The 14,648-nt window shown below is 44.0% G+C and overlaps 2 protein-coding genes across 2 annotated transcripts; one reads left to right on the top strand and one right to left on the bottom strand.

The window, feature by feature from the left end:
* Nucleotides 1-421: 421 nt before the first annotated feature.
* Nucleotides 422-7,513, bottom strand: LOC127313419 (PHD finger protein ALFIN-LIKE 5). The gene is made up of 5 exons (XM_051343928.2): nucleotides 7,213-7,513; nucleotides 7,057-7,089; nucleotides 6,121-6,349; nucleotides 996-1,125; nucleotides 422-927 (listed from the first exon to the last, which is right to left on the bottom strand). Exons 1-5 carry the CDS (start codon nucleotides 7,325-7,327, stop codon nucleotides 649-651), a joined length of 786 nt encoding a protein of 261 aa, XP_051199888.1. The 5' UTR covers nucleotides 7,328-7,513; the 3' UTR covers nucleotides 422-648.
* Nucleotides 7,514-10,269: 2,756 nt separating this feature from the next.
* Nucleotides 10,270-12,497, top strand: LOC127313410 (uncharacterized). The gene is made up of 6 exons (XM_051343918.2): nucleotides 10,270-10,702; nucleotides 10,861-10,972; nucleotides 11,085-11,178; nucleotides 11,602-11,783; nucleotides 11,864-11,929; nucleotides 12,051-12,497. Exons 1-6 carry the CDS (start codon nucleotides 10,356-10,358, stop codon nucleotides 12,384-12,386), a joined length of 1,137 nt encoding a protein of 378 aa, XP_051199878.1. The 5' UTR covers nucleotides 10,270-10,355; the 3' UTR covers nucleotides 12,387-12,497.
* Nucleotides 12,498-14,648: the final 2,151 nt, after the last annotated feature.

Genomic DNA, 14,648 nt, shown 5'->3' on the forward strand with positions numbered 1-14,648 from the left:
CCCCCAACGGGACGTTGCTCTGGCAGCACGGCGGCCACACGAACTAGGCCAGGTCCGGGCAGCTGATCGTCACCACAAATATGCTCATCATTGAGAAGGGGAAGGCGCTGCCGTTGAGAGTCATGGGTTACTCCCGATGGCGAAGAAGATGGCCAGAATCGGAGGAGGTGCGGTTGTAGCAGGCATGGTGGCCTCCGCAGCGGCGAACCGGACAGACGCAGCTGTGTGGCCGTCGTCGGCGCACTCGAGCCGGAATAGTGGCAGCTATTAGACAGCAAGACAAGTCTACAATTGAACACATTTTGATTGCTACAAACTGTCTATGCCTTTGAGCAATGACCCTGGAACGAGGCTAACAACGACCGAAACAATGGTCAGCTTTCGGGTCCTTTCAGTTGAAGAACGTCTTTGACACATCCGCTGAAGAGATCGAAGCTGGTAATTACTACACCGACCAACGGTTTAAACACAACTCAAGTGTCAAGAGCAACATGAACTGCAGGGTCAAGAGTGAATTAACAGTGTTCGGTTGAAACGGAAAGAAAGTCTACGAGCTAGAAGGCTAGGCCATATCTGCAGGCACTGATGATTTGGAATTGGCGCTGGTGCTGGTTGTTCCATTCCGGGTCCTGCCGGTGCTTGTCGGCGTTACGCCCTTGCCCTCTTGTTACTGCAGTCTGGGCACTTGTAGTGCTTGATATGCTCCGCACGAGCAGGCGTGATCTTGACACACTTCCCATGGTACCACCGCTCGCAGTTATCGCAGCAGATCCAGAACTCATCCTTGCCATCGTTTGTTCCACAGGTCCCGCACAAGGTGTTGTCGCGCTCCTCCTCCTCTTCTCCATACTCCTCGCCGCTCTCATCTTCATCCTTCGGGGGCGCTAGCATCTTTGGGGCCTTGGAATGGGACTCGGGCCTTGATGGCTACAAAACAGAATGTGATTAGTGACGTCTTATGATGCAAATGTCACATAAAAAGCTGTCTCACTTACCATTTTCATGCTTGGCTTATTGCTCTTGTGTGTATTGTTGGGGGGCTTCTCCTTGGTTTGCTTCTTTGCAGCCCCGGTCACAACTTCAAATATGGTAGGCAGGTTATTTATCATGTTGAAAAGTCGTCGCCTGCGTATGAGATAAAACACAGCACAGGTTGTCAAACACCCACGGAACCAGGAAACATTTTTTTACTGAACTGGCAGTACATCGATATCATTAATTAGCACAGATTGTCAAACACCCAAAGGTAAATTGCACTGAAGCTTCATGTTTCTCCGACGGAGAGTTTAGTCTAACCCCACTGAATGGCACAACTAAATGTCAAGATCAATTTGCTGATACTCATCAAAAAAATCTATTTGGACTTCAGTGGTATTAGTTGGCAGAAACAACAAAATCATCTATATTTCAATTTTTTTAAAACAAACCGATAGGAGCACGACCTTCCATTAGCAGATAAGAGGTCTATAGTTCACTCAAGGACACTTCAGATCATAAATGGATAGTTCTGCAGTATCCCAAACTCCCAGTAAGAGCACAATAAGTGCCACTGTTTTATGCACAATAATATGGATAGTTCTTGCACAAGTAGTTTCATTACTTATCTTAAAAAAATCCGTTGCCTATTATGCATACATGTTCAACAGTTAGGTGTGGTGGAGATGCGCATGTTGAGATGGATGTGTGGCCACACGAGGAAGGACCGAGTCCGGAATGATGATATACGAGATAGAGTTGGGGTAGCACCGATTGCAGAGAAGCTTGTCCAACATCGTCTAAGATGGTTTGGGCATATTCAGCGCAGGCCTCCAGAATCTCCAGTGCATAGTGGACGGCTAAAGCGTGCTGATAATGTCAAGAGAGGACGGGGTAGACCACACATGACATGGGGAGGAGTCCGTAAAGAGAGATCTTAAGGACTGGAGTATCACCAAAGAACTAGCCATGGAAAGAGCCGCGTGGAAGCTTGCTATCCATGTGTTGTTTGGGAATAAAGGCTGTTGTTGTTGCATATTATGCATACAGGAATAAGTTGAAATAATATATCCATGCAACCTTGGCAAAATCACCAAGAGCTAAGGAGACAACAACCTTAGCTAGATTCAATCAAGGTTTAGTTTCTGGTGCAGAGGGCCCAATCCAGGTACCATCGTCACCTTTCTGGTGTATAGCAATAACCACAGTTTGTGGTTTGTTCTGCCACCTTAATGGTTTTGCTTTCTGTTGTGTATTTTCATGTTCAGAAATTTTCCTGATACTGGATCATCACCTAGATATATTTCATCGAAACCACCTAAATTTCATTCATCCCTATGAATACCAGTCCCTCTTGAGGTACATGAAACCATCTGATTTATAGCGGGAAGTGGGAGCCTCAAACCGGACATAATCACCTGCGGATGCAGCTTAGTTTGTTTATGGCTGAGCGCGAAGAGCATAAGGTTTTCCCTTTGAGGTTGTAATTGCATGAGGTTAGGTGCTACAGAGATCATACTTTTAGGTCATTGACAACAAGGATTTTACCTTAATAGGAAAAACAACTATGATCGCCAGAGACATATAATACACGATAGCTAGGATCCATAGAGTAGCAAATTAAGCTTCTTCCAAAATTAATTCAGTAGTATGGATGTTGTCCACCCAACATAAAATCAAACTAAAGTATCAAAATAATAAATACTACAGCAATTTTGGTTATAAAATAACAAATACTACCTGCATTCCATATTAGTTGTCACAGATTCAGATGTATTTATACACACAATGTGTCTAGACTCTAGATACATCCAAATCAGCGAAAACTAATATGGAACGGAGGGAGTAGATCAAAGAGATACATGACATTGGCGTAGTTGTGTAGAACAACATAAAGGAAGTAGATCAATTCAAGCAAGCTACATAACCTACGAAATTGATATGGTTCATTTATTTTCTTGGCCCCCGATATTTGTTATATTTCCACAAATGACTTCTGCACATTTCCACAAAATACAGGCTGACATCAGAATTAACTAACTACCATCAACATAAAACAAACAAAAAAAATACTGCACCTAAGGAGTCACTAACTCTTGCAACATCCTTATGCCATGCAAATTGCAAAAACAGTGACAAAATATCAGGTGGAACAGTGGCAGAGCTTGAGTGAACAAATTTCCCTACTATGAGGGGACAAATCACAATTCAACGTATTGAAACTATCAAACTACCATAAGTCTTATATGGTAAAACCTGTAGTGAGGAAATAAAATTCAGTCAAGTTTGGATTGTTGGACAGTGGACAAGTGAACTGGTGGCTTCTCTGGCTGGTAGGGAATCAGTCTAGTTTGGACTGTTAGACAGTGGACAAGTGAACTGGTGGCTTCTCTGGCTGGTAGGGAAGGCATCAGTCAAATTTGGACTGTTGGACAGTGGACAAGTGAACTGGTGGCTTCTCTGGCTGGTAGGGATGGCAGCAAGTGGCAATTCGTGGGCTTTTGAACACTGCAGGTGCAGGGGCTCATTAAGTAATTCTCTGACAAATTTCCCTACATAGTAGCTGTTGAACAATTATTTCTTGTTGGCTGGGGGCAGGGCCCATGCTGGCCCCAAATAATTCTGCGCATGGAGTGGAACACACCAATATCAAACAGAAGTAGCCCAGTAATAACTGTTAGGCAATTTACCCATAATAGCATTCAAATTTACTCCAACTTTGGATGCTGAAATACAGTTCAATCAGTCCTGGGATTTGACCAATTTTGCCTTTTGACACAGGGTTCTTGAACTTGAACAAATAATGAAGCCTAAAGTTGCACCCAGCTAATTTTGCCTGGCAAGCCATACCTATCTGAATAGTGAATAACTCATCAATGAGGACCCGCGACAAGTATAGTGGCCCATAATCACAAAATTAGGCTTAGGAGATATCTAGGCTTTGATACATTCTTTCATATCCTCATAAAGTCTAACATCCACCCAGTCACTAAGTACTTTAATACTTTTCGTGTTAATCTCGTAACTTTCTTAGTATTGAATATAAGAGGCCATTTTAGATATGTCCTGATGTTGAAGTTCCTGTTGCGCGAGGCACTCCAGTTATGTAGCATTCAGCTTTTAGAGTTTAAGTCAACTTCACGAGGATATGAGTCATTGCAGCATTTTCTTCTTGCATCTCGAATCTTATTTGCTAACAAGATGTTTTTTGTTTTAAAACTCGGATTATAATCATCTGTGTTTGTTTTACATCTTTGTACTCTAGTTTTCAACAATTCAAACCAAACCTTTTCTTAACTATAAATTTCTAATGTTCTAAAATCATGTTGACGCAAATGTATCAAAGTTCTCAAGTACTGAAGGAAAACAGGGGACTTTGGAGAACTAGATCTGCAACATAGTATGCAATATCATGTTTGAAAAACATAAATTGCCATACTGATACTATCTGCACCTTTCTTTGCAGATACAACATCCTCGTGTCATTTCCAAATCAATCTGGCATTTACAACTTATGCTGGCAAAGATAATTGCACAACCCAATCTTAACTATATGATTCAATCTGGAATTATACCACTCGTCTAGAATACTAATAAGAAAAACTTCAAAGTCTATCATGTTTGTTTTCACTATGAAAGAAAAAGCCAGTCCAGGGTTCATCAGAATGTGAAAGTTTATTACATTCTGAGATAGCTGTCAGTTAGCATGTTGCCTAATTATTACATAATCTTGCAAGATTCCAAATAAATTGCGAGCAATGGAACCACTTTATTCCCACCTAAACACAAGAAAACTAGTTTGAGGCAGAAGTCAATGTGTTATGACCAGCCTGTCATATACTAGGAGGGGGCCCAACCGTGGGCCCAATTAGGGGCTTAGCCCATTTATTTTATCTCTTTTCAGCTCATAAATACTAGTTGTAATCAGACGTGAACAAGCAAGCAATAATCATATCATTATTGCCGACTCCCAAAGGAGTGGGTCTCTCTCCTAACCCTAGCCGCCGCCGCCTTGCCTGCCGCCACGGCGCCCTGTCGCCGGCGACCTCCTCCTCGGCCGCGCCCGCTTTCCTCCTTCCCCTACAATCTACGCCCTAGACACGGTACAACCCCAGCTCCTACCACAATGTTTTCCAAAGCATCAAGCTACAAGTCCAGGATATGATGTTCAGGGTGATAATCTTGTTCAGCTTATTACAAATTCACCGGGATTGGAATGTATTGGAAGTGATAAATCCCATCTACGTCAAAATACCCCCTAATACCCTCCAATCCACTTCAATCCACTTGACAAGGGGATTAACCGAACAAGGCCTTAGACTATCTGGATAAATACTCGTGAGGTGGGACTAACTTCATTTGAATCCAGTCCAACCCAGGCCAGTCTGCCTTATGTATACAGTTGGTGCTAGAATTCAATGGCTTTAACTTTATTTTGTTTTGAACTTCACTAGCAATAGAATGTATGTTATTCCAGACATGACAGTATCCAGGTTGTGCGTGTGATTGATATTCTTAATACTTATTCTTGAGGCTATTTCAACAAAGCTGAAAAAAACATTTTTACATGGCTACTTTAGATAGTTTGATGTATAATAGTGGTCAATGTTTAAGAAAGTTGACTCCTCACAGACCATAGTGGCCTCAAAACAGTGGAATTCAATTGTAGTCCTGCACAAGAAACTTAACAACCAAAATGCTCATAGCTCGGACTATATGCTACAGTAAGTGTTCTAGTGTTCCCAGACATTGTCTGATGTTAATAATTCCAAACGCGTGTTCTGTTTTGATACCATTAAGAGCATATGGGCATGCACTCAGTTCCTTTTTCAGAATGAGAAAACCAGCACATGGAAGAAACCATTAAAACAAAGATCTCCTACCAAAGTTTTTTTATAGGAAGATATATTTAAGAGAGGGTAGTCCAAACAAGTAAAAAATTAATAAAGGAGAATAAATAATATCTTAATAAGAAAAGCAAAAGCTACCAATGGGGAAAACTGTAACGCCTATTGCATATCCCCTGATCAAGGACTAACGGAATTGTAGATGAAACTAGTAAGGGAATGACGAACGAAGGACGTGAAGCTATGGATACATATATTCTTGTTTGAAGAGACTGCGAAGGTTTAATGGAATCATTACCTCGCCTCTTTGTCAAACCCAAACCGTGCTGCGAAGTAGAACGAAACAGCCAGTAACCAGGAATCGCTGTGAACAGCAACTAGCGCCAACCAATCCTTCTCGTTCATGCCATCCCTTGCAAAGTTGATTCCTAGCGCTGGTTCAGGAATCTCCGGGGGAACTTCCTCAGCTGGCAAGGTCACTTCCCACGTTTCATTAGGAAACCCATAAAGGCACAGGTTCTCCTTTTCTGTTCAAATAAACAGAATTAGTAGATACATCCAATTCTGTACGAGTAGCACTTGCAGAATTTCCTCAGTTCAGTGCAATGGCCAAACAGAGATAGCCTTCATTACAATATTAGACAAAACAGATAAATAAAGTAGCCTCACACCTCTCACCCAACCCTATGGTGCAACAGCACCTACTCCAGAGATTAATGGTTTCACCAATACGTACTATGAGACTATGAGCCCGTGAACCTAGACTGCATTTATGGAGGAAAAAGCTACAAAAGGAGCAAACCGACAAAGAGACAATACACAACAGATAGAGGAGTACATCACTAATTCAAAGCTCCCCAGCACCTTTTTTTTTTTTTCAAATTCCTCCACCTCGCAATGATGGCTGGCTGGCTACCGTCAAATTCTGAAAGAGCCAACAACCCAGCAGTAACCACAAAGTACCACCAACTCGAAGATTCCGAGCTAAGATAAGAAACTAGTAAACCGTATTTCGTTCTAGCCTATAGTTCCAATCCCACGCAAACGCCCCAGTTCATCGCCGCATTGACGGAAGCTGCGAAGCTACGAGAGCGTCGCGGAGCTCCAGGCAGCGCAAAATTCAACAAAATCAGGTCCGGAATTCCCAGGGGAGCAACGTAACGGCCCGGACCTAGCAGCGGCGGCAGGCTGGGCGGCGCGAAACCCTACAGCAGGGGAGATCGAGCGTACTCACCGGGGTCGCAGAGCTGGTAGAACTTGTCGACTTCTGCAAAAAAAAAAACACCAACCAAGCAAACAGAGAAGGCACGTCAGCGACGTCGGGGCGAGCGGCCGGCCGGGGGAAATCCGGGAGGCGGGGAATAGGCGGAGGGAGAAGGGCGGCGGGTACCGTGGGTGAGGGCCTTGATCATGCCGGCGCGGCGGCCGCGGAAGTCGCGGAAGACCTCCTCCGCCGTGCGGGAGGCGTAGGGCGCGCCGGCGCCGGCGCCGGCACCGGCGTCCATTTAGGGTTCCGGCGAGGAGGAGGAGGCGGCGGCGGCGGCGGGAACGAGAGGGTGGAGGCGGGCGAGCAGGAGGAGGTGGAGAGGACAGAGAGACAGGGTCGCGCAGTCGCAGAAGTGGTGAGGTTTTTATTTTCGGCAAGGATTTCGCGTTCGTTTTCGGGAGGATTTGAGATTTTGGTTTCGGAAGTGGCGTGGCCAGGGCATGTGTCATCGTATCTCTTGGCTTTATGGGATTATCGTCATCATATCTACTCGCGTCAAGTCAATTTTGTTGGACCTTTTCCTTTCTCTTGAAGAAAATCTCTTGTATTTCTTGGACTCTTTTTTTTTCCTTGAGAAAACAGCACAAGCGCTACCGTTTCATTATTTAAGAGAAAACCAGATATATGTATACAATCTAAAAACCTGATTTTTAGGGGAACAAGCCAAAAAAAAAAAAACCGAGACTCTTTTTTAGAGAAAAGCTCCAGAGACTTTCAGACTATGTGTTAGTGCTTTCTATCTAAACTCATAACTTTTTCGTGTGCTTTATGTTTAACATGTTTTCTTCCTATTTCTTTTTGTTATACGGTTGAGTGCAGCCATGTGCTTTTGTTTCCTTGCTTCTTTTGTTATGTTGTCGGGTTACAATGCAGTGATTCGTGAAATTTGTTCCAATTTAGACCGTTTAGAATCCGGACAAACCCTAACAAAAAAATATGTCTATTTTTAGTTTTACGTAGACGTCATAAACCCTATATTGGACTCGTGTTAAGAGAATACTAGATGTGTACAAACTAGATTTTAGTGGAACAAGCCAAAAAAAAATTCACAAACTTTTTTTTAGAGAAAATCTCCAAAGGCCTTTTTGTCGAAACTCATAACTTTTTCGTGTGTTTTATGTTTGACATGTTTTCTTCCAAATGTTTTTGCTATACAGTTGAGTGTAGCCATGTGCTTTTGTTTCCTTGCTTCTTTTGCTATGTTGTTGGGTTACAATGCAGTGATTCATGAGATTTGTTCCTATTTAGACCGTTTAGAGCCCGGGCAAACCTTAACAAAAAAATGTGTCTATTTTGAGTTTTATGTAGACTTCATACAACCTATATTGGACTCGTATTAAGAGAAATAGATGTGTACAAACTAGAGACCTGATTTTAGGGGAACAAGCCAAAAAAAAAATCCAGAGACTTTGGGACTATGTGTTTAGTGATTTTTGTCTGAACTCGTAACTTTTTCGTGTGTTCTATGTTTGACATGTTTTCTTCCTAATTTTTTTCCTATACGTTGGGTGCAGTCATGTGCTTTTGTTTCCTTGTTTCTTTTTCTATGTTGTTGGGTTACAATGCGGTGATTCGTGAAATTAATTCCCATTTAGACCGTTTAAAGTCCTGGCAAAACCCTAACAAAAAAACGTGTCTATTTTTATTTTTATGTAGGCTTTATAATCCCTATATTGGATTTTTTTTATGTAGATGCTAGTTGAAACCTGCTCATTTTAGAATATGACAACAAAATACAAGAATATGAAAACAAAATATCAGTACAGGACTTTCTACCTAACTACATGGAGCTGGCTTTAACACGCACCTTCTACATTGGTACCGAATAGTACACGGAATAGAACAACTAGTAGAACTTAAAAGTAAAACACATGTGAATCATGGCTCAAAAACTTTTATTTCAAACGAAGGTTGAAAAGCTTTGAGTTTCGCTGCTGAAAGATAAGGAAACGAAGTTCTTATTGCTCACAGCCCTAGAAGCAAAACATAAAACATGAACGGAAGTACAAGGCAGAGGCTAACATCTACAAACTAGCCATTAACCAAACCAATAACCCAAGAACATACAAACCCTTCTTCTTTCAGACCCCCACGAGCGCGAACTACCTAGTTAAACACTCTAGAAAGCATATTGCAAAAGCACCACAACATTTGTCAGCTACATAACACTTTATAATTACTTATACTCCGAGTATTCAAAGCTCCAAAATTGCACAAACAAGGTAGGGAATAACAGCGCTCCTCACGCCCCTCCTCATTGACGACACCTTTCAGCTCCTTGTATGCTATATCATTTTTTTGTCTTCATCATTTTGAAGCCCTCCCCAATCTTTCAAAAAAGGGGAATAATAAAAAAATATTTCCACACGTTATTTAATTACCTTTGGGTTAAACAAGCTTTGGTTCTCAACTTTGAGATTGGCCAACAGAGAATAAGACACCCCCCCCCCCCACCCACACACACACCAATGTCGATGTTAAAATCATGCCCTCTAGCTCTTGCGGGTTTTCAAAGCCCATGGTGGCGACAACTTGGGCAAACTTGCTGGAAGTTGATGAGCTTTTGTCTTCCTTCCGTGGTTTACCTCTATGGATATGCAAAGAGGAAGTGCAATGGAGAAGAAGGAAGGTTGAAGACGGTGTCATGTGTGGACTTCTTTGCATTTTCTTTTTTTGTGCAGAGGCTTCTTTGTAATGTTCGAGACATCTGTCCTACCCCTAGATTGCGTTGCATTCCTTAAACTTTCTCAGATATGATAAAACACCCTAGGGTGTTTTGTGTCAAAAAGAAAAGAATGCCCAACATAGGGCACACAATATATACATGATGTTAACTGTTAAATACTAAGAAAATCAATACAAAAATAACATACAAAGAGCAAACACCGACACTAACTTCATATGATTTGGCCAAAGCGTAATTATCCAATTGTCATCCTCAATCGAAGACCAGGGGAATTCTAAAATTAAGATCATTGAGTATGTCATCCTAGACATTGCCCAAATTTGAATCTCTGTAGCAAGCTTTAGTCACCTCATCAGTCATCAAAGGCCGGACAAAAAGTTTACATAACGAGGATATCGTGGCAGGACGTGCACCAAAATCTCCACCAAGTATAAGCTGAGTCCACTGCCTACCACGGCAAAGGAAAACCGAGCGAAAAGTCACAAATCTCAAGTGCATATTCGATCGACGGCGCCAAAAACATACGGGACACAACTAACCGGTGACCACTGGGAGTAGAGTAGACGAGGCCGCGGTGGATATGGCCGCACTCGCTGCCCACCACCACCGTGTCTTCTCCTCCACCACCGCCTCCTCCGCAACTCCAAGAACTCTGCTCCTCCACCACCGCCGTTCCTCCTCGCTCACCTTCCCGTCCTCGTCGTCGCCTCCTGCCCATGGTCGCCCCAGAGGCGCACGCGCTCTCCGGCACGCCTCAAGTGGCAGCGGCGCGGTCCCGGCCGCCAGCTCGTCGTCGCTAGAGGAGCTGTCCCGGAGCTGCACCACATGGACATGGAGAGGGATGCGCGTGAACTACCTGGTCAGAGGGGAAGGCCCGCCCGTGCTGCTCGTCCACGGCTTCGGCGCCTCCGTCGCGCACTGGCGCAGGTGAGCAAGAGCCGATCGAGCCTGATCAGGGCCGGCGATGTTTGCGCTGCGCAACAAAAAACGAGCGCATACTGTATGCAATCGGGTGTGCACGCAGTATGCTCGATCGATGAACCAGCCAGATACCTCACAAATGTTTACTCAACATTTCTTTTCAGGAACATTGGAGTGTTGTCTGAATCCAACACGGTATATGCGATTGATCTGCTCGGGTTCGGGGCGTCAGACAAGCCTGCCGGATTTTCTTACACTATGGAAACATGGGCAGAGGTGAGTCCTGGGTTTTGTTGCTAGTAGCTAACAGCAGATCATGGCGTGTTAATTGAGCTCTTCCTGGTGAAGTTTCCATAAATGTAATTGGGTGTCTTCTTGTGCCAAGCAGTTGATCCTGGATTTCTTGGACGAGGTCGTCAAGAGGCCCACTGTGCTCGTTGGCAACTCTGTGGGAAGCCTTGCTTGTGTCATTGCTGCCTCAGGTTAGACACATCCTGGCAAGAAGCGCTAGCTCTTCTTACCGCATTTTTTCATAGTTTACGGTTCTGGTCTGGTCACAACGATGCCTAGGGATAAGCTATTGTGTAGCTCTTGTGGTCTTCATGTTCAATATGAGGTGGTTGCTAAATTGAAGAAATTTACTTCAAACTACTTTAGTTATGTAGCTGTTTCTGAAGAATGATTTGCTGTCGGCAATTACTTGCTGACACGATAGAGTAGGTGCAGGAGTACCTACTTCTAAATCTTCAGATGGTGGTCTTTATAACCAGGCAGATGCTAACTTTAACCATTTCAATCCGCTCACTGCTCCAGCACCAAGCTTAGATATACACAGGCTGTTAATGTTTATAGGATTTCATCTGACTCAGAAATGATAACATTGTTTTTCCAATGCTGAACAACAGATTCTACCAGAGATCTTGTCCGTGGTCTTGTTCTACTGAATTGCTCAGGTGGGATGAACAACAAGGCAATAGTTGATGACTGGAGGATCAAGTTGCTCTTGCCTCTGCTTTGGCTAATTGACTTTCTGCTGAAACAAAAGAGCATAGCATCAGCACTATTCGGGCGTGTAAAAGAAAGGCATGTCACTACACTGTTTTTAACCCAGTCTAATCGGTTGATTTACATGGTGATGTGTACTTACTGCTGAGCTGAAACAGGCAGAACCTGAAGGACATCCTACTGTCTGTCTATGGAAACAAAGACGCCGTGGATGATGAATTAGTCGAGGTAATGTGCTTATATATCTTAAACTATCAGCTAATTCTCGAGTGCATTTCAGCAGAGATAAAATACAAACACTACTTTTGACTGGCAAAGGATGTCTGATGCTTGTCAAATTCCTGTACAGATCATAAGAGGTCCAGCTGATACCGAAGGTGCTCTCGACGCATTCGTGTCAACTGTGACAGGCCCGCCAGGTCCTAGCCCGATCGCACTGATGCCCGAGATCAAGATCCCGGTCTTGGTTCTATGGGGAGACCAGGATCCTTTCACCCCGATCGACGGGCCCGTGGGGAAGTACTTCTCCGGGCTCCCCTCCGAGCTTCCGAACGTGAGGCTCCACATGCTGGAGGGAGTCGGCCACTGCCCGCACGATGATCGGCCGGACCTCGTGCATGAGAAGCTCCTCCCATGGTTGGCAAATCTGCCGTCCACGGCCGAGCCTGAGGTGGCTTTAACATAACTAGTGGAATACCCGTGCTTCGCCACGGCTCCCTACCTTATATCTTTTTTTCGATAAGGGGTGCTTTATTACTCAAAAAAGTTTTAAGTATTACACCCAACCTCTGCATAACCAGGATGCACACAGCCGTTCTGAAGTCTAGTAGCCATCAAAATGCGATAAAAAAAGATAAAAGCCAACTACTATGACGCTCCGTTGGCTTCAAATCTCCTACTATGCAGCCACCCATGTTAGGAAATGTACACAAATCTCCTACCTTATATCTAGTGTCACATATATTACACGTTTGAATAATGTACACAAATATTTAAGGCACAAAGCCGATAAAATGTGTGTATATACAAGAAGGGAGTACGATGCTGATAATTTTTTCTATATACTTGGTCAAACTTTGTATCGTTTGACTTCTGACAAAAACTCATATGAACTATACTTTAGCAAGGATGGAGCCATTCCTAGTAGAGCAGTTCTAGTGTCCGTTTGAACTTATAAGGTGGATTATGGTAATATATAGCTTAATTTGCAACCAATTTTTTCCTACTTACCGGTTTTGCTAACGAACTCTTCTGCCTCTTAGCAATTTTCTGGCAATAAATATTGGTTTTGCTAATTCTTAGTAAACTGAGATTTACCTTAGAGCTCAATAGAATCTGCAGCCGTTGAGTCGCGCCAAGATTCGTGCGGTCATCTTCTACCTTGCACACACCGAGCGGGAGGAGGGAGGGGGCAGGGGAACATGAACGTTCGCCGAGCCAAAGCCGGTGACGGCGTGGCTGGCCACGGCGGAGACATCGACGGCGAGGATGGACCTTGGGGTTTGGGGTACGGGGTGCCGGCGCCGGAGAATGGGGCGGGGCTTAGAGGGGTAGCCGAGGCGGAGGAGGAGCTTTGATGGGGCGCGCGGGGCGGCGAGGCGTCGCGGCAGAGCGGCAGCCACGAGCGGGCAGGTCGGCGGTCCGGAGAGCGGTGGAGGCGGGGGCACACCGGCGCTGGAGAAGAAGTAGGCGCCTACTGAGCTCTAACCTAACGTTTAGTAGATTGAGCCCTAGAGAGACCAGATAAATATAGTTAGTAAACTATAGTTAAATAAATGTAAAATGAGTCTTAATAATATTAAAATAACCCCTTTTACTCAAAGAGATTATCAAATCACTTAAACTCTCATGAAATTACATACTCTTCATGTACACATCATTGTTCTCCTTTCAAAGAACATTATTCTTCGTAAACACGTAGTTGACTTCTTTGCAATATTTGGCAGGGTCCGTAATGCTCCGCATTAATCATCAAAACATATTTAGAGGGTAGAGATGCGCTTCGATGCCCTCTCGAAACCTCTCTCTGGATATTTGTTATGCCGGTATGCTCTAAAGCGATCTGCCAAGAGATGTATATATATATATACACACACACACACATATATTATCAATATTATTAAACTCCTAAAAGAACGCATTAGTTTGTTGATGAGTTGAAAGGATACGGATGTCGCCTAGAGGGGGGGGGGGGGGTGAATATGCGGTTTAAAACTTTTACGAGATGGGCTTAACAAATGCGGAATAAAACTAGCGTTTACTTTGTCAAGCCCAAAGCCTATATACTATGGTTCACCTATGTGCACCAACAACTTATTCTAAGCAAAGGTTCACCTAAGTGCACCAACAACTTATGCTAATCAATACAAGCAAGCATGTGATACCAAGATATATATAACTTCAAGCACGATAGTTATCACAAGGTAAAGTGCATAAGTAAATAGCTCGGGTATAGAGATAACCGAGGCACGCGGGAGACGGAGATTTATCCCGAAGTTCACATTCTTGCGAGTGCTAATCTCCGTTGGAGAGGTGCGGTGGCTTAGTGCTCCCGAACGCCACAAGAGGCTCACCTTGAGGTGTGGTTGCTCGATGCACACCAACGCCACAAAGGCCTCACCCCAAGATGCGGTACTCACACCACACACCGAACACCACGAAGGCGCCTCACCTAAATCTCCGGTGACCCTCGCCACAAAGGCCTAGGTCACGGTTCCACTAAGGGATTTCCTTCGAGGCGGAAACCGGGCCTTACACAAAGATTGGGGCACACATCCAGAACTTAATTGGAGGCTCCCAACAAACCGCCACAAAGGCCTAGAATCCGTCTAGGGTTCCAACAACCCAAGAGTAACAACCTTCTTGCTTTCACCACCACGAATCACCGTGGAGAACTCAAACCGATGCACCAAATGCAATGGCAAGAACACCACAAAGATGCTCAAGT

The sequence above is a fragment of the Lolium perenne genome, chromosome 1, assembly GCF_019359855.2.
Source record: "Lolium perenne isolate Kyuss_39 chromosome 1, Kyuss_2.0, whole genome shotgun sequence".
NCBI lineage: Eukaryota > Viridiplantae > Streptophyta > Magnoliopsida > Poales > Poaceae > Lolium > Lolium perenne.

Bases quoted from the DNA above. Each gene is read 5' to 3' on its own strand.
- LOC127313419 (XM_051343928.2), bottom strand. From the start codon at position 7,327: ATGGACGCCGGTGCCGGCGCCGGCGCCGGCGCGCCCTACGCCTCCCGC. The intron at 7,090-7,212 runs GTACCCGCCGCC...TTTTTTTTGCAG, and splicing joins GATCAAGGCCCTCACCCACG to AAGTCGACAAGTTCTACCAG. The intron at 6,350-7,056 runs GTGAGTACGCTC...TTATTTGAACAG, and splicing joins CTACCAGCTCTGCGACCCCG to AAAAGGAGAACCTGTGCCTT.
- LOC127313410 (XM_051343918.2), top strand. From the start codon at position 10,356: ATGGCCGCACTCGCTGCCCACCACCACCGTGTCTTCTCCTCCACCACC. The intron at 10,973-11,084 runs GTGAGTCCTGGG...TGTGCCAAGCAG, and splicing joins CTATGGAAACATGGGCAGAG to TTGATCCTGGATTTCTTGGA. The intron at 11,930-12,050 runs GTAATGTGCTTA...ATTCCTGTACAG, and splicing joins TGGATGATGAATTAGTCGAG to ATCATAAGAGGTCCAGCTGA.